This window comes from Pleuronectes platessa, chromosome 1 (assembly GCF_947347685.1).
Source record: "Pleuronectes platessa chromosome 1, fPlePla1.1, whole genome shotgun sequence".
NCBI classification, from domain to species: Eukaryota; Metazoa; Chordata; class Actinopteri; order Pleuronectiformes; family Pleuronectidae; genus Pleuronectes; species Pleuronectes platessa.
The window spans coordinates 3532745-3548890 of record NC_070626.1 but is presented as its reverse complement, the minus strand read 5'-3'; the positions used below and the strand labels follow the sequence as shown (position 1 = coordinate 3548890).

The 16146-nt window shown below is 39.8% G+C and overlaps 1 protein-coding gene across 3 annotated transcripts in view; it reads left to right on the top strand.

Moving 5' to 3' along the window:
* cemip (cell migration inducing hyaluronidase 1) overlaps positions 1-16146 on the top strand; it is a 146690-nt gene that overhangs the window by 56687 nt on the left and 73857 nt on the right. For all 3 annotated transcript variants that reach the window (XM_053419120.1, XM_053419130.1, XM_053419139.1), the window contains exon 2: positions 9228-9377. In XM_053419120.1, coding sequence (XP_053275095.1) covers positions 9323-9377 — 55 coding nt within the window. In that variant the 5' untranslated portion in view covers positions 9228-9322. The remainder of the gene's footprint in view (positions 1-9227; positions 9378-16146) is intronic.

Below are 16146 nucleotides of genomic sequence, written 5' to 3'. Positions count from 1 at the left end.
ACTTAGACATGGCTAATGTCAGAGAGCAGCTCTATTTGAAGGTGGCCTCCTTAGTGTACTCAGCCTGGCCTGGAACAAAAAAAAAAAGTTTTCTCTCCATGGGGTGATAGTCCCCTCCTGACTGAGTGTGATTACGTTCACGTTTGTTGTCTTTGACAAGGACTAGACTGGGATAGACCAAAATGAAATTACCAAAAATGAAAAGCAGAGGCATTGTGTTGCTCAAGCTCCAGTCCACACTGACAGAAATTAAAACAATTTGGTTTCAACCTTTTTATAGATTAAAAAGGACATGGCTCTGTACTCATTTTTGCCACATTAATATATTTAGTTTATCTTCCGTGTTGAATGCTTCACCACTTCAACGGTATAATCTCCCCTATTCTCTGAGATGCTTCTTCTGATTCCCTGTGGGGTTTTTCATCTTCTTGCATTTTTCCTCTCCCGACTCAGCATTTTGACAGCAGCACTTACACCCTGAAGGCCCTTTCAAACATTCAGGATAAAAAAAAACTACCCCAAACCCCAGTACCTTGCCCCCCGCCTCTGTCAACCGTTGCTAACGTCAAATAGATTTCATCATTTCTCCTGTGTGTTTCAATTTCATCACACTTACATTTTTAGCTGGTGAAATCTCTGGGCTGTGCAGGGATGGCACATTGTGACTGCAGGGCTCACCAAGGCTCACACTTCATGCTGTGATGATGCTATAATGCCAGCGTTAATGAGGTCATTTCTCCCCTTCCTCCATTCTCCTATTTACTGTAACTCTTGAGAGTTTTCATCATTTCATCTCAGGGACAGAGGGATTAGCGACAGACAGAAAGCTGAAGGGGGAGCGTGTTGCCCTGTCATTCAGTCTCAGATCACCTTGCTGCCTCTGATCTTCCAATGTAGCCTGTAGGTGTCAAAGCTGAGCTCCCCGATGTCTTCTAAAATGAACAAAGTTAAAAAATTCGAATGAAACCATCTCAACCTTGAGAAAAACTAGATTAAAAAAATCATTTAATTTAGTCATATCAGGTAATGATATTAAGTGTAGATGGGGGAACAGCGAAGCATCTAAGAAAACGAGATTGTTCTCTGGAGAAACCAAAAACCAAGACTATCAATTGCTTATGTCAAATAATAATCTTGTGACAAAGTCTTCTTGTTGCCGTTGTATTTATGGCTCTTGTCTGATGGGTGTAAAGGAGGAAGTCCGGTGTCTTCATAAGTTTGAGAGAAGCACGAGGGGGTACGTCATTCAGTGACGACTGTTTCCCACCTCTACTCCAATCTCCTCCACATGTTAATGAATGTTGTTAAACCATTGCCTCAGTCTCTCTTGATTGCAGTTAATTATTCATCTGTGTTTACAAAGAATCAGAAATCCCTCTTTTTCCTCTTAGTCCTAAATGTGAATAAACAAGTAGAATCAAAAATCTCTCAGTAAAACTCTCTTTACTTTACTTGACTCAGTCAGTTACTGAGAGCTTTAGAAAAAGTAAAGCAACGTCTGCATCCTATTCATTGACCTTAGCACCTGTGGTTTTTAATTAGATGTAAACCACATCTCATTAGTTTGAACTTGTCATTTTTCAGACATTTTCACACATGCTGAATAATGCAATGTGTTTCCAATATTATTATTCAACTGAAATATTGCAATATGTCTGCTAAAACATGCCGACCATGTTAAACGCATGAAATGTGGCCTTGTGTTTTCTTTATGCCCGAGGCAAGACCCCATGTGTTTACTACATGCACGTGTATATATCGTAGCATTGTGCAGCCAGCATGACAGGCAGTTCCTCCAGTGAGGTTTCCTCCATGTTACAGTTTGTGTGTGGGTGTGTGTGTGTGTGTCTGTGTGTGTGCGCACATTCTTGTGTCTCGCAGAATGTTTTCATACTCATGCTAACCTTGTTAGGTGTACCTGGTTCAGATTGAGGACAGCATGTTCAGAATGTGGCCAAATATTATTTTCCTGCAACCCAATCCAGACTTCCCCCCCCCCAAACACACACGTACCTGAACCAAACGCTTCCTGTCTGTGAGTATGTGCTTTGAGGCTGATCTGTTATCAAAACTGGTATGTGTGTCTTTGTGCGTTTGTGTGACACAGGGCTGGCCAAAGGTTTTTTGGGGGCCCTCAACAGAATTTGGCTCTAACCCCGGTGACCCACCCTACCCTTTCAACTACTGTGAGCAGTCAGCAGCACACTGTCCTAGTCATTGACTTTGTGAAGAACGTGAGTGCAGTGCATTGTTTGCATCAAGACAAAATAAAACTGATGAAATTACTTCAACAAATTCCTAAATGATAACAAAAATGTGAACCAAAAATGAGATTCAATTTAGCTTAAGGCTCAAACAAGAGCGACAGCAAGCCAATAAGGCACTGATTAGGGAAGCAAAGACATTCGTAAATTATAGTCATTTTGCAGTGTAGGTTAGAAAATGAATGCAGTATTTATATTCATAACATAATGTAGAATAGGACGCCTGGTATACTGGTACCACAGTGTAATAGACACATTTTGAAAATAAAATATACCTCAGTATCAGAAATTACATGATTAAGAAATGCTTTTCATTGGCTCACTGCCATTGGGCCCTGAGTGTATAAGTCAAATTATACATTTTATTATACATCTTTTCAACTAAGAGCAAAAGAACAGCTTCAACTGATTACTTCCCCCCCACACACCTCAGTAGCAGCAATGGAGCAGGCACTAGTGAGAGTAGTGACCCCTTACGGATGTGTGGGCCTGTAAAGAACCTCAGTACCCCCCAAATATCTGGCGAAGCTCACTCGCAAACAGATGATAGAAGCAGACTATTGAAAGAACACAGTGATGGCATCTACATCCCATCATCTGGGATATCTGATTTCCCCTCTCAGTGGAATGAAGATTAGGATTATTAAAATCTCTAGCCATGGTGTTTCACTCTTGAGGCTGTGATTGGATTGTCTTCCTGTAGACTAGCCAGGGAGTAAAACATTTATTCAGACAAAAATGTACTTGGAAAATTCAAGTGTGTGTCCGTGTGTGTGTAGTCAGCAGATTTCCTACACCTCCATATGGCCAGGTTTAGCTAGACCTCAAAGAGAGCTGCTGCTATTGCAGCTGACAGAGCTCCACCCAACATTTCCCCAGAGGTATATTATTACACACTATTCCTGGAGTTAAAGCTTGTTTCTGCAAGAGATTAATTGCAAGTTTTTGTTACTGTGGAAGTCATAAAAACATCTTTTAGTGTGTTCTCCACCCTCAGTTGACTTGCTGGCAAATGTGTGTTGCTGTGTCACTCTATATGTGGTAGGCAGAGTAGTTTGATGGGGTAAGTGGCAATTTCTCTCAGAAGTTCCTTTTTAGGAAGTGTGTGTGTGTGTGTGTGTGCGTGTATTTGTGTGAGAGAGGGAGCGTTGTCAGAGCAGTGCCAGCTTGTGTTTATAAATTTCACAGTTGCTCTGAGCTCATAAAGTGTCCAATAACAAGTAGAGCCTGGAAGTGCATAAGCTACCGTACAGTTTCATTTCTGTGAGTTGCCCCTCACATGAATGTACAATGGATCTCATATTTCTACTGCTTCTATGCAGTAGCATACTGAAGAATTGCACTGTTTTGAAATATGATCATATTTTACAATCCACACTGCAACCAAGTAAGACTGGGTATGACCAAAATCGTCCAGATTTTCTTCCTCCTTACTCAAAGGAGTAAAGCCATGTATTATTGCCAGCATCATTTGTTCAGTGGTAAGTTGTAATGGATGGCCTGATAACAGCACCTTTAATAAACTATTCTCTTCTGTTGTCACTCTGTGCAGCTTTAGTACACATGAAAACACAAAAAATAATGCTGACACTGAGTTTGTTTACTGTTTCTTGTTCTCTTTAAAGCTATTCTACTGACGGCTCTGTAAGTAACATTCAGGTTGCAGTGTGCAGGAGCTTGGACTGTATGAATTCACCAGTTTTTGCCCCTTTCCCCAAAAGCTCTTGAATCTTTTCAAGTTGACATCTTCGTCAGTGTACGGCCCCTCTTTTTCACCATTCTATTCTAATTTCATCATCAATATGCTACTCGCTGGCGGTGAATATTCAGTATAATTTTCTGCTGTATTCTCACATGGACATTAATCAGAGTTTTTTCTAGGGGGCTGGCAGTTTAAGCTCCAGGGAATGTCTGCAGCAAGACATAAATGTTCACATATGAATCTGAATAATTTCAGGAGATTATCCAGAGTTAAGTGCATGTCTGAAAGCAGATTACACCAACCTTCACATTAGACAATATGGAATCAGTGGATCTTTGGGTATCTCAAAATGCCCTTTAAATGTTGAATGAATAATGTCGATTGTGTTCTCAGATATCAATTAACATCATCAGCTGACAAAAATATAGATAAACTCATAAATTAAGAGTGAACACTATCTCAATTAATTAAAGATTTGTTACAGACTTATTATACTGTCCAGCTGGCCAAACCTGTCTCGGCCTGACTTTGTTTACAGCTCTGGCAATAAGTCAGAGAGGCCTGATGGAGAAGCAAAATATGGTGAAGCAAAACTCAAAATACTGGAAAAGATTCTGTTCCAAATTCATACGCAGTAGCAATGACATAGCCTTTAGTACTGAGACCACCAGACACAACACTCTCTCTCTCTCACTCAAACACACACACACACACACACACACACACACACACACACACGCACACACACACACACACACACACACACACACACACACACACTCTCTATGAAGTTCACATAAACACATCCTTTTTCCTGGCTGGCTTACATACTTACTGAGAAATGATAAACATTGAAGTGTTGCGTGGCTCGATGGCCAATGGTTCAGCATTACAGTTCAGAAATATCCATTTGAACTTTATGAAAGCCAAGACTGCACAAGCTTCTGTTATTAATCATACATGAATGCTTCAATTAAGTGGCTCCTGCCTTTGCTCTCATGTGTTTGAGCTATGTGTGACAGTCAGAATGCATCTGATTGGAAGATGAAGTACTTCACATTCCTTTTGCGCACGAGTTTGTACAAACTCTTCTGTGTCATCCGAGAGTGCAATGGACTGTCCGACTTTGTCTCTCTGAATCCTCAGAACATTTCCTCACATGACAGCAAAACAAACTAACAGCCTTCACCTCGTGATAAGGTCAGGCAATTCTTACAATGTGGTGAGGAAGGTATTTGTTCATGGACAAATAAGAAAAACCTTAGCTGAAGTCAAAAACATCCTTCCAAACTGAAAACCGCTGGCATGAGGTCGAAATGGAACCTTTTAGTGTTGAATTGTGCAAAATCCATCCTGTTATTTAATCCTCTCATGGAGGTCAAACATATTATTCAGATGCAGGGTCCATCGTTGACTTTGTTTAAATACAATAGTATGGAGAATGCCTCTTTGTAAAGGCTAGACTATAATAGGGCAACTGTTACACTGAGAAACATACGTCATAAAGATCAGGTTTGAGATGAATTACTGTAGAGTTACTGTAGCACACTGAGGAAGCGGTCTTTTCTGTCATTAGTGCATGGCCCATCCATGCATCAAGTAGTCTAGGCTTGATGGGATATGGCCCCCCCATCAGTGTTCTGGGTCTGTCCCATGGTCCCTTCTAAGTTGGATGTTGTCCTAATACTTCCACTGGGAGGCGTTCAGTAGTCATCCTGTCCAAATCCTCTTAACTAAACATCCTCATCACAACTCTTTTGATGTGAAGGAGCAACACTACTTCAAACTTGGGTATATTTCAACTTGGAGTGTTTAGTACGTGTGGCTATTGTGAGTCTACTGGTACACGTATACTAACTCTGCACATGCCACCATTGTAGAGCTTCTCCAGGACAGAATGCTAGCTGCTGTACCATCCTACAGCTCTCCCATCCAGGTCGATTAGCTGACCTAGCTAACCTGGTATATCTGATAAACTGTGACTTTCTCTCCCAGCGTCCATTTTAATCTTGTCAGATCATAATGGGTTAAGGAAAATATACAACCAGCTCCTTAACTATAGTTCAGCATTGATACAAAAAGTATGTCTGGAGTTATAAGATTGTTGTTTCAGATGCATCGTCAGACAACATTGAGCAGTTCGAAAAGTACTTTGTATGAAACACACTTAAGCCTTCAGCTTCCGATCTCCGATGGGAATGGGTGTTTTATGGTAGAAGTTGACCCAGATACTCTGAAAAAAAATAGTTTTGTCTTTTTCCATGGTGTAGTTTACTTGTTTTCTTCCTTTATTTCCTGTTGCTGATTAACCCTTACAGGTCAACTTCCCTGCGGAGGGTTTCTGTCCACTTTGGCTCTCTTGTTGAACATCAGTGTTCGTTTGCTGCTTCAGAAAGATGCTGTTTGATTTTGAAAGACTAGTGACACCTAAAAGTACATTTCCTTAATGTGTTTGATCTAAAAAAAAATCCAAGGTCAAGTTTCTTCTCCGGTTGTCTTCAAGATTTAAGATTAAAAAGGCGACAGTGATCAAAATGTTGTGTATTCCTCTGAGGCTGCCTTCTAGACTGTGAGTTACAAACTCATTCATTAGGCCTGTTTTCCCTGCCAAGTCAGGAGCCTTTTGGCCCTGGGAAGGAAACATGTGACACCCCCACGTGAGATAATCACACTCATGATGCATCAATGGGAGCGTAAGCAATGTTACCTTGAAGAGTAATCCCTCCCACATTTACTCCCACACCACCTGATGTGTGGGTGACTCCAGTTCCTCGAGTCGTTTACAAAATCTCACAACCACAGAAATAAATGCAGCTAACAATCACTGCAGTGAAGCTTCAAAGTGTTCCAGATAAATGGCTTCATCAATGTACAAAATTACTCTGGAGAGTGCAGCTTTACATAAGCTACAGTACAGTCTTGTGATACACAAGACTGTACTGGCAACATTAGTGCTCTTTGAGTCCTCAAGTCACAGCAATCATCTTTTTACTGTTTCTAAGAATGACATTAGCATAAAGATAAAAACATCTCTCAACCTCCACACCCCTAGGACTTATCTTTAAAGATAGAGATTAGAGACATGATTATATAAACACTGTGATTCTGACAATAGTACTTTCAATGTTAAAGTATTTAAAGTAACTGTGACATTTGCAACTTTCGTAATTGTTGAAGTGGGCTCTTTGCCAGCAGGAAAAAATTTAATCTTTCCTTTACTTTGGTTTCCGCTGCAGCCCAGGGATTTATCTGCTGCTAGACAGGATAATCATATGATTCCAATCTGCAGAGGAGATTACCTGGGTGAAATGTTTCCCAGTGATTACTACACAGCTGTGACCTGTGAATGTGCACACAGCTAGATTAACATATGCACACACTTGTATTCATAATGAGCAGATGTCTGGACTGCAGGTGAAACGTGTTGGCAAAAATAACAGAGGGACAAGCAGCATGAGCAGCATGAAGTCCAGCAAACTATCTGAATGAAATTGAAGTCTCTGTCTGGCTCATTAAGTCAGCATGAGTGTAACTGGGTTTCTGTGTGTAGGTAAATCCGCTGACTGCCACAGCTGACGGAGCACAGAGACTAACTCTGTTACCCATAGTCAAGTAGAAAGTTAATTAGAATGTACAATAAATGATGATTAACTATTATACCGCTCCTTTATGCTCCCAGCGTCTCACTGAGCTCTCTGCATGTCAACACGAGATAATTAAATTAAAGGCAGCATCGTGTTGTCACGTCTTCAATAGCAATTGAGACAATTTTCTGTTCATGCAATAGAAAGGGATTGACCACAAAGTAACCAGTTAATCTGCAGTAAATATTGTTAAATCATTAAATAAGTAACTAAAAACTGTAAGTGGCACAGCATGTTTGGCAGACTTTTTCATGCAGGTAAGGAAGACCCCACAGCCAAGTTGGCAGCTGTGCAGGGAGACGTTCCAAGAGCAGCCCAGAGTTGGAGTTAGGGTTTAGGGTTGGTGTCAGAGCTAGGGCCAGCCACAAGACACTCTATTCTACCTGTTTGATCTGCCTCCCGCTGGACTGAAGGTCGACTCCACCCAGCTGCACAGAGTGGGAGCATACAGTGATGCCACGCACGCTGATATTAGTCCTCCAGATTATGCTGACATTGTTTGTTAACATTCTTCATCTCTGTGGAAGATGCACAACAATAAGATTGTGTTTTATTAGGTTACAAAGTTGCATGTGAATAATTTGAGCCTATTTATCTTTCCCATAACTTCCACAGTGTAGCTTCTTCTCCAGTAAATGTTCTGAGTGTGTGAATGCAAGAGCAACACAGCACACTACATGTCTTGCCTTCTCTATCGAGTTTATTTTGAGCAGCTTTGGAAAAGCCTCAGCTTCATGCTTGACAGTGGGGCTACAGTCAGGTCCACTAGTGTTGAGTCTGACTTGAGGTAAAAAGTCCCAACAGACTCAGGACCAATGTGTCAGTTCAATACTCCTGTTATATCTGATATCTGTGATCTTACATCAATCAAAACAGTTTGGGATTTAAAAATGACAGTGAGAGAAATGTAATTTTTAATAATGTGTTTCATTATTAGATAAAATTGTCATTACACTCGTCAGAAAAAATGATTTATATAAGACATGTAACCTGCGGAACATAAAGAACTGTCCCTATTCTGCCATGATATGGTTATCTTGATAAGGATGTAGTTTAATCTTTGTGTTTATTATTTCCAAAAGCAAAATTTGAGTTTTAACAATATATATATATATAGACTGCTATTAAATTATATGGCCAAAGGTCACACAAGGTCAAAGTTGAACAAAGTGAACTTTGAGTGCAGCAGTAGTGTGAGGCAGAATTAAAGCAAGACTCATTGTTAATGTAAAGTATCACTGCTGAAAGGTTCTCCGTCTGCATGTGTCCAGAGAAAGACAGTGACTCAAACACACATCATGCTGATAACTGAAGTTTAGCTATCAACTGGAGGGAATTTTGGTTTCGTCTCTTTTGTGTATGTTTTGAAAACCTGTGTGTTGTGGAATGATTTGATCTGTGTCTCCCCTGCATACTGTAAGATAATCTGAAGTTTTACATGTAATAAAAATAAAACTCAAATCTAAAGCATGAGTTCTGAAGACTCCTGCAATGCGTGACATGGCTGCACAGAGATGTGACAGACCTCCTGCCACGCTTCTGAACTAGGGAGACTTTGACAATCGCCCATTTGTACATGTCTTGCTGAGTCCTCTGCATTTCAATGTGATGTTCTAGGTGACTCTGGTGGTCTCCAACAGTGAACTTGGCACTTACCACTCCGCAGCCCCCTCTGAAGCCCACTGGGAGGTCTGAAGCAACGGCTGAGAGAGATGAAGACATGTGCCATATTTCTGGTAGCTCTGCTGCTCCCCAACATCCAAGCAGGTGAGTTAAGGATATTTTCTATTCAAATTCTCCTTCAATTAATCAGTGTCATATAAAAAACGGTTCACATTACTCAGAGTGTAGAAAAGAAAAGGAGAAGATTACATAAAATGACAGAAATGCTAAAATAATGTCTTGGCTTGAAAAATTTTTATTTTGCTATAATGGTGACTTTCAAATAAAGATAGAAGAATTTTTTTTTAGATATTATTAATATTCATATCATCATTCAACATTCAGTCATCCTCTCAGCATGTAAGCAGTAAAGGTTTACTCTGAGCAGGCTCGGTGGCCTCTACCTGTTACAGAACTACACTCATGAAGATATATTATTTCAATAATTCAATCGCACGATGGCTCATGAGCCATGTCTTACTATATCACAGTGAAAACATATTATATAATATCAAATGTAAGAATGTATGTTATCATCATCATTTTGAGTTGTGGCTAAAAACCATGGCTGTACACCTGTCCTGCACCGTGCAGTGGAATAATAAATAAAGTTAGATTAGCTGCTGAACATGTGTAAATATTTACTCCAGCAGAGACAAAACCAGAGCTGAAGGGAGAGTGAATATTGGACTAATGCTCACCGAGTGGACAGAAACTAAATAAAGGAACATATGTTGCTCTTCACCCCCTTCTAAACAGACATATTGTGCCACACTGAACCAAACAAAGCCAACATATTGCTGCCTCAGTTTGGGATTTTAGACAGCATGCCAGAATCAGCAGTGGGACATTTACAAGTTGTCATTCAGCTCTCCATTTCATTCAGATGTCAATTTGGCTTGAAAACAGAGCAACATTGGCCCCCTTCAGAAATTGTATCCTTTCAACAAAACAGCAAAGCATTCTCACATCATACTGGTATGTGAAAAGGGCCTGTGTCTACAGAATTGTTGATCTCAATGGATCATTGCAGAACTCACGCACAGAAACTGACTAAAAGCTTAAACATGTATCGTAACCTTACAAACCGTGAAACGTTGCTTCATTGTGGAGCCGAGGTGCAGAGAGAAGAGCCTGGGCAGGCAACGGCAAATGGAGGAAATGAGTGTGGCAGGTGATCTGAGGCAGTAGGAACTAAGAATTACTATTGGGAAAAAAATAAGTGGAAACAATTTAAGTTCTTAAGAGAGGCCAAAATGTGTCATGGGGAGACACTGAATGAAGTGGCCATGAGGAGACCACGTAAACAAGGTGAGTCTGCTTCTCTGGCCCTGTTCAGATTAACATCCTCAGTGATCCAAGCACAAATGGACATCTCTAAGCACACATGTGGACACAGCCAAGATGCATTGCGGAAGCACGAAGAGACACACATTGTGAGAGAGTCAAAGACCTTGAGTGTTTATATACAGTACATATAAAGTGTTCATATCAAGTATGAACAGTGACTCTGACCAGTTTCTGATTTCCTTTCCCAATCTGGGGTGCATGATCCTACTGATAAAATACTTAGCAACTTTTTCAAATGGTCTACATTGCAACATAATATTGGGAAAATCATACAAAATATCATCAGATGCCTTCTTAAACATGCATGTTGTTGTTGGTTTTGGTCTTTAAAGGATTTACTAAGAAGAGCAGAACAGACATCCTTGCTGGTTGATCAGTGTTTTATTCATCACTGCAAATTATTTCAGTCAAAAAACTGCAGTGAAGTGCACCCAAACGTAGCACCTGTTGCATCTGCTTCATATTTAAACAACAGCGGCTGTCAAGAGCTGTGATGGATTAGTCCACTAAACACCCAGAATGCATCATTTTGATGTGAAACTATAGCCCTGCAGCGCTTACACTGATTGAGAGTACTTCGACTACAGAAGGTAAACTTGTGTGTATATATTCTGCTGGAAACATGTGGAATACAAATAAAAGTGATATTAGGGCTGAACTTTAGCCTTGCCAAAACAAATCACTTTTCACCACATCTCAGGATCTCATCATATAAAATACTACGACATGCAACTGAAAACTCTAGAAAAATCTGGTGAGTGGAACTTGAGTTAAACATATTTCCTACTTATCCCAATGTAATTTTTTCCAGAAACAGATTTGTGTTAAGTTTAAGTCCAAACATTTATTTCTCTGTATTTTGCACCAAAAGGATTCATTATTATGTTCAGGTAAGCCAAAGCACTTGGTTAAGGTTAAGAAAAGAACGTGGTTAGATATTATAAAAATAAACAGTGACCACAAGCACAGACAGTATGCATTTATTTTATTAACATTTAATCAAAACCCTGGTATTTCCTTGACCTCACCACATAAAGGCTCCTTCTTCACTGGAAACATTGTCGTCACTGAAAATAATCTGGACGGCAACATGTTCCCCTTGTAGTATATTGGTAGTATAAGAGGTGATTAATGTTGAACTATGAAAATAACGAGAGAGAGAGAGAGAGAGAGAGAGAGAGAGAGAGAGAGAGAGAGAGAGAGAGAGAGAGAGAGAAATATCAAACAAATACAGCTCATAAAAAATACTTCCAGAAAATTGCCATTTAAAATGATGTGGATACAAAAATAAATCATGAAAAATATAATGTGGACACACACACAAAAACAGACTCATGAAACACTGAAATAAAGATCAATGTATTTTGGACTTATTCCAGCAATGACACAGGCCGAAAATAATTGAAACTCCAAAATTATAACTAACATTGTTCTTTCAAAAGAGGCACATTGTTGTTCTGCCTCAACAATGTTGCTCTTAATTCAACTTCTCTTTCCTCATATTATCTGGTCTCAATGTAAAATACAACCAGTTCACTCGTCTCTGTCTCACTGAGCCGAAGTTTCAAACACAGATGAGCTTTGCAGTTACACCAGGGATAATAACAAACAGCTGAGGTGGAAGTGGACGTAGAAGTCCCAGGTGACAGATACAGTGTGAGTAGGGGAGAGCTGGGTAATGTGGGAAATTTTTTACATTTGCTCCCCTCTAGGCGAGCTTAACTGATATATCAGTAAAATTTACACATTTACCATTAATTCAGGATGTTTTCTAGAAATGGAAATGATCAGAATGTCTTCAGGACAAAGGGCAGTGAAATTATGATTGTTTTAAAAAAAGTGGTCTTGTGTCCCACTTTACCCCGGCTATGGGGGAAAGTGGTCCACTTACTTTTTCCACTTTAAAACTACCATAACAACACATGTTGTAATAGTTAAAATCCCGACAGCTAGATTGACAACCACTAATATCGGACTAGTAACAGAATCATGGGGATTGGTCAATTAAGCACATTTATGATTATTATGATTCATGTGATCTCTTGCACACCCTAGCTTACCTGCACATTGTTTCTCTGTCCAATTGGCAGGGACAGGGATATTGTTTTTCTCTGCGTATTCAAATGCCAGTTCACGGCACTTAACTGGAGCAAGGCCATGGAACTGGTCAGCTAGTTGTTTCAAGTGTTTGGCAAGCTCCTCCTCCATCTCATCTGTGAATATTCTCTTTACCTCAGCTACTGCACCCCAGGCTACTGATTTTACTTTCCCTTTCTCTTTTTTCTTTATGAATCTTTTGAGGGTTGTCTTATCAATATTTCTATCCCTTCCAGCTTTTCTTAAGGACTTCTTTCCTTGCATGACCTCAGCAGCTGCACTCTCCATCTCTGTGAGGGGTGTTTGGCCTCAAGTTGTCTTCCTGATGTAGTTTCTTGGCATGATGGCTTTTCTACAATGTTTATGACATTCAAAATAAAAAACATATATAATGTAATATAACACTAAAATATGTTTAAGACTAAACTTAACTTGTGCTACATGGTGGGGTAAAGTGAGACACTGTCCCACTTTACCCCACAGCATTTGTCCCACTTTACCCCGAAGCCACAATTTTAGAAAAACAACATCTCTTATCAATTCAGGCTAATCTTCAGCTAGCATCAATCACATGGTTTTATATGTTGCAAGTTCACCAACATGTATGATATAATTTTTTCTACCTGATTCAATGTGTTTTGACACAACAGTTGAAAATTTACTTTTACATGCAAAAAACACATTTTTGTGAAAAAACATACTTTCCACAGCACCTGCACCAATTTATCCTTCATTGCAAGCGGGGAATGGGAGGGGATTTTAAACATAATAGTCACATGACCACAAATGTGTTTCGTTGCCTAGATACAGGGGGTGTTTCACATCACCCGATGTCCCACATTACCCCGCTCTCCCCTACCCCTAACCAGCTTCTGGGGGGCCCAGCTTGCAAAAGTTTGAGAACCCCTGTGCTATGGGATCTTTTCCTCGCCTTCCATCTTCTCCTCATAGACAATGCTTTGTTTGGAGTCTTGATATGCAAAGTCATATCAAGACTCCAAGACATACCAGTGAAAGAACAGTTTCTCAAGATAATTACACAAACACTCTCTCTCAGTTATTATCCTGTTCTTGTGTGCAGTTGGACTTGTTAAAAGAGTAGATATAATTCTTTAAAATCTTGATTTCCCCTGGTTTATTTCGAGGTATAAGTCTCCCTGACTCACCTGGCTTGGTGGTTATCTGATGGAGTTCAGGCTCAGATCATTGTGTTGTTGGATTACAAAAGACTTTAAACCAAAGCAAAGCAAAGCGGCAGGTTCAGCAGTTTTTACTCCCAGCTGTCAGAAACTCCAGTAACTGACAACCACACTGACTTCAGACGCTCACTCAGAAATGTGTGTGAACGGCTGCTGATGAGGCTTTTTACTGCATATTCTATGTGGGTGTTTGCTTCTGGTTTTATCGTACGGCTTTTCCATTTTTGTGCATGTATCCTTCTGTGCTTGGTGATGGAAACTTGCACATGAGTAAGTCCTTGTATGAGGTTCAAATGCAGTTTATTAAAACAAAATCATGACAAAGCAGAGAGGAAGGAAAAGGAACTGGAGGCAAGCCAAGATTTTGCGGCGACAAATCAGCATGCAGAAATGTACATGTAAAGTAGCATACATTGGTTTCATGTATTCAAACCCTGTCCCCTTTTTCCACATTGCGTTATGTTCTTATGCTTCTTATTTTTCCTCCTTAGTCTACATTCAATAACCCCCTAATGAGAACTGATTTCATTTTGATTTAAGAAAAACTGTTATATCACTCTGACTTAAGTGTTCGGATGCTTCTACCATGATACTCATAGCTGACAATGAGTTTGAAGGAGCTGCCCACAGGCCTCAGGGAGAGGTTTGTGTTGAGGCACAGATCTGAGGAAGCAGAACAAGTTGCTGCATTGACGGTTTCTAAGAAACAAAGTGGTACCCAAAAGTTTTAAAGGAAGACGTGTTGAACCAGCACGATTTCTCATAGTGTTGGCTGATCACTCAAACAGAGAAACCTGATTATCTGTCTGTCTGAGCTCCGGAGATCAGAAGACTGAAGAAGACATAATCCTCAAAAATGGTCTTAAAATGGAACTTCAGTTATGTGATCATGTATGGGTGTACTTTGACAATGAGAGTTAAGTACAGAACAAATACTACTAAAACAGTGTGGAGCCATCAGGAGCATCCCAGTGGGAACTCCTCACATGGCCTGAGTTTTACAGCTCCAGATCCCTCAAGTCACAAGCCACAGGTTGCCAGGTCTGCATGACAAAACCAACCAAACAAAAGAAGCCCCAAAAAAACAGACCAATAACCAAAAGTAAAATATTCTTCTGCAACTTCACACACATTGCTTTTTTTGAAATTATTTAATTGGCCGGCATATACCTACAATGCCAGCATTAAAAGCATACATGTTTAGTCTTACAGCATTATAAGCAGTTTACCCTAACAGTTTGTTAATAGAGTTTCTCCCGAAAGGCACTATATAAATTCCAGTTATTATTGTTATTTTTATGATTAATAGAGGTACTAAAATGAACTTGTATGATTAAGTATATTAGCATAAATGAAATATTTCTCTGTGAACATGGTGACTAATTTCTTGATGCTCAAACAGCTGTTAGGATTTTTCTTTCTCTTCTCTTAGTTTTTTCCTCCTCTGCCATGAATGTAACAAATGCATACTTACTTAATGTAGTTTATTCAAAACACCAAAAATAATCCATTCATGTCTCACAAAACGAGAGATAATGACAAGATAAACCACAAATATAAAAGTTATGTACAATGTATGATGTGGACAAACATTGAAAATATATATACATCAGATTAACTCTAGAAAACATGATTTCGACAATATGATTGAAAGCTAAATACTGTTTCTAGAGAAGCAACTTGAGATATGATTCACTATCTCCCTGCTATCGTTCCGTGTGCAAAAAGAATGTTTCAACCTGCAGCAACACTTTAAAACCTAGCCAAAAACCACAGACCTGGCATCCGGGATGTAATGAATCCTTTTGTGATGAGCTATTTGCACATTGTAAAGTTGCATTGTTTACTTTTAGTTAAGATAGTTAAGAGAGAAGAAGTTAGGATTGAAACCAGTTTCAGTTTCCACATTAAGATGCAACTACTGTCCCAAAACAACAACTGTATCCAATGACAGAGAGCCAGTGTAATGCTGGTGACTCAACATGCTAGGTCGGCTGACTTATTTATGTGATTGAGAAGGTAGTGGTTTGTGTCTTAAGGAAATTGCAAGGCAGCCTACAGCTCTGCACACACTCTGAGTCCTCCAGAGCCAAACAGCAGTCACTCACAGACCTCAGAAAACCAGCTGATTGCACGTAACCGTCTATCAATCTGTGTTTGCCCTCTGGGAAATCTTCTTGACAATTCAGGTCTTGGCCAGTCAATTCCTCTGATGGATCCATTAGGTG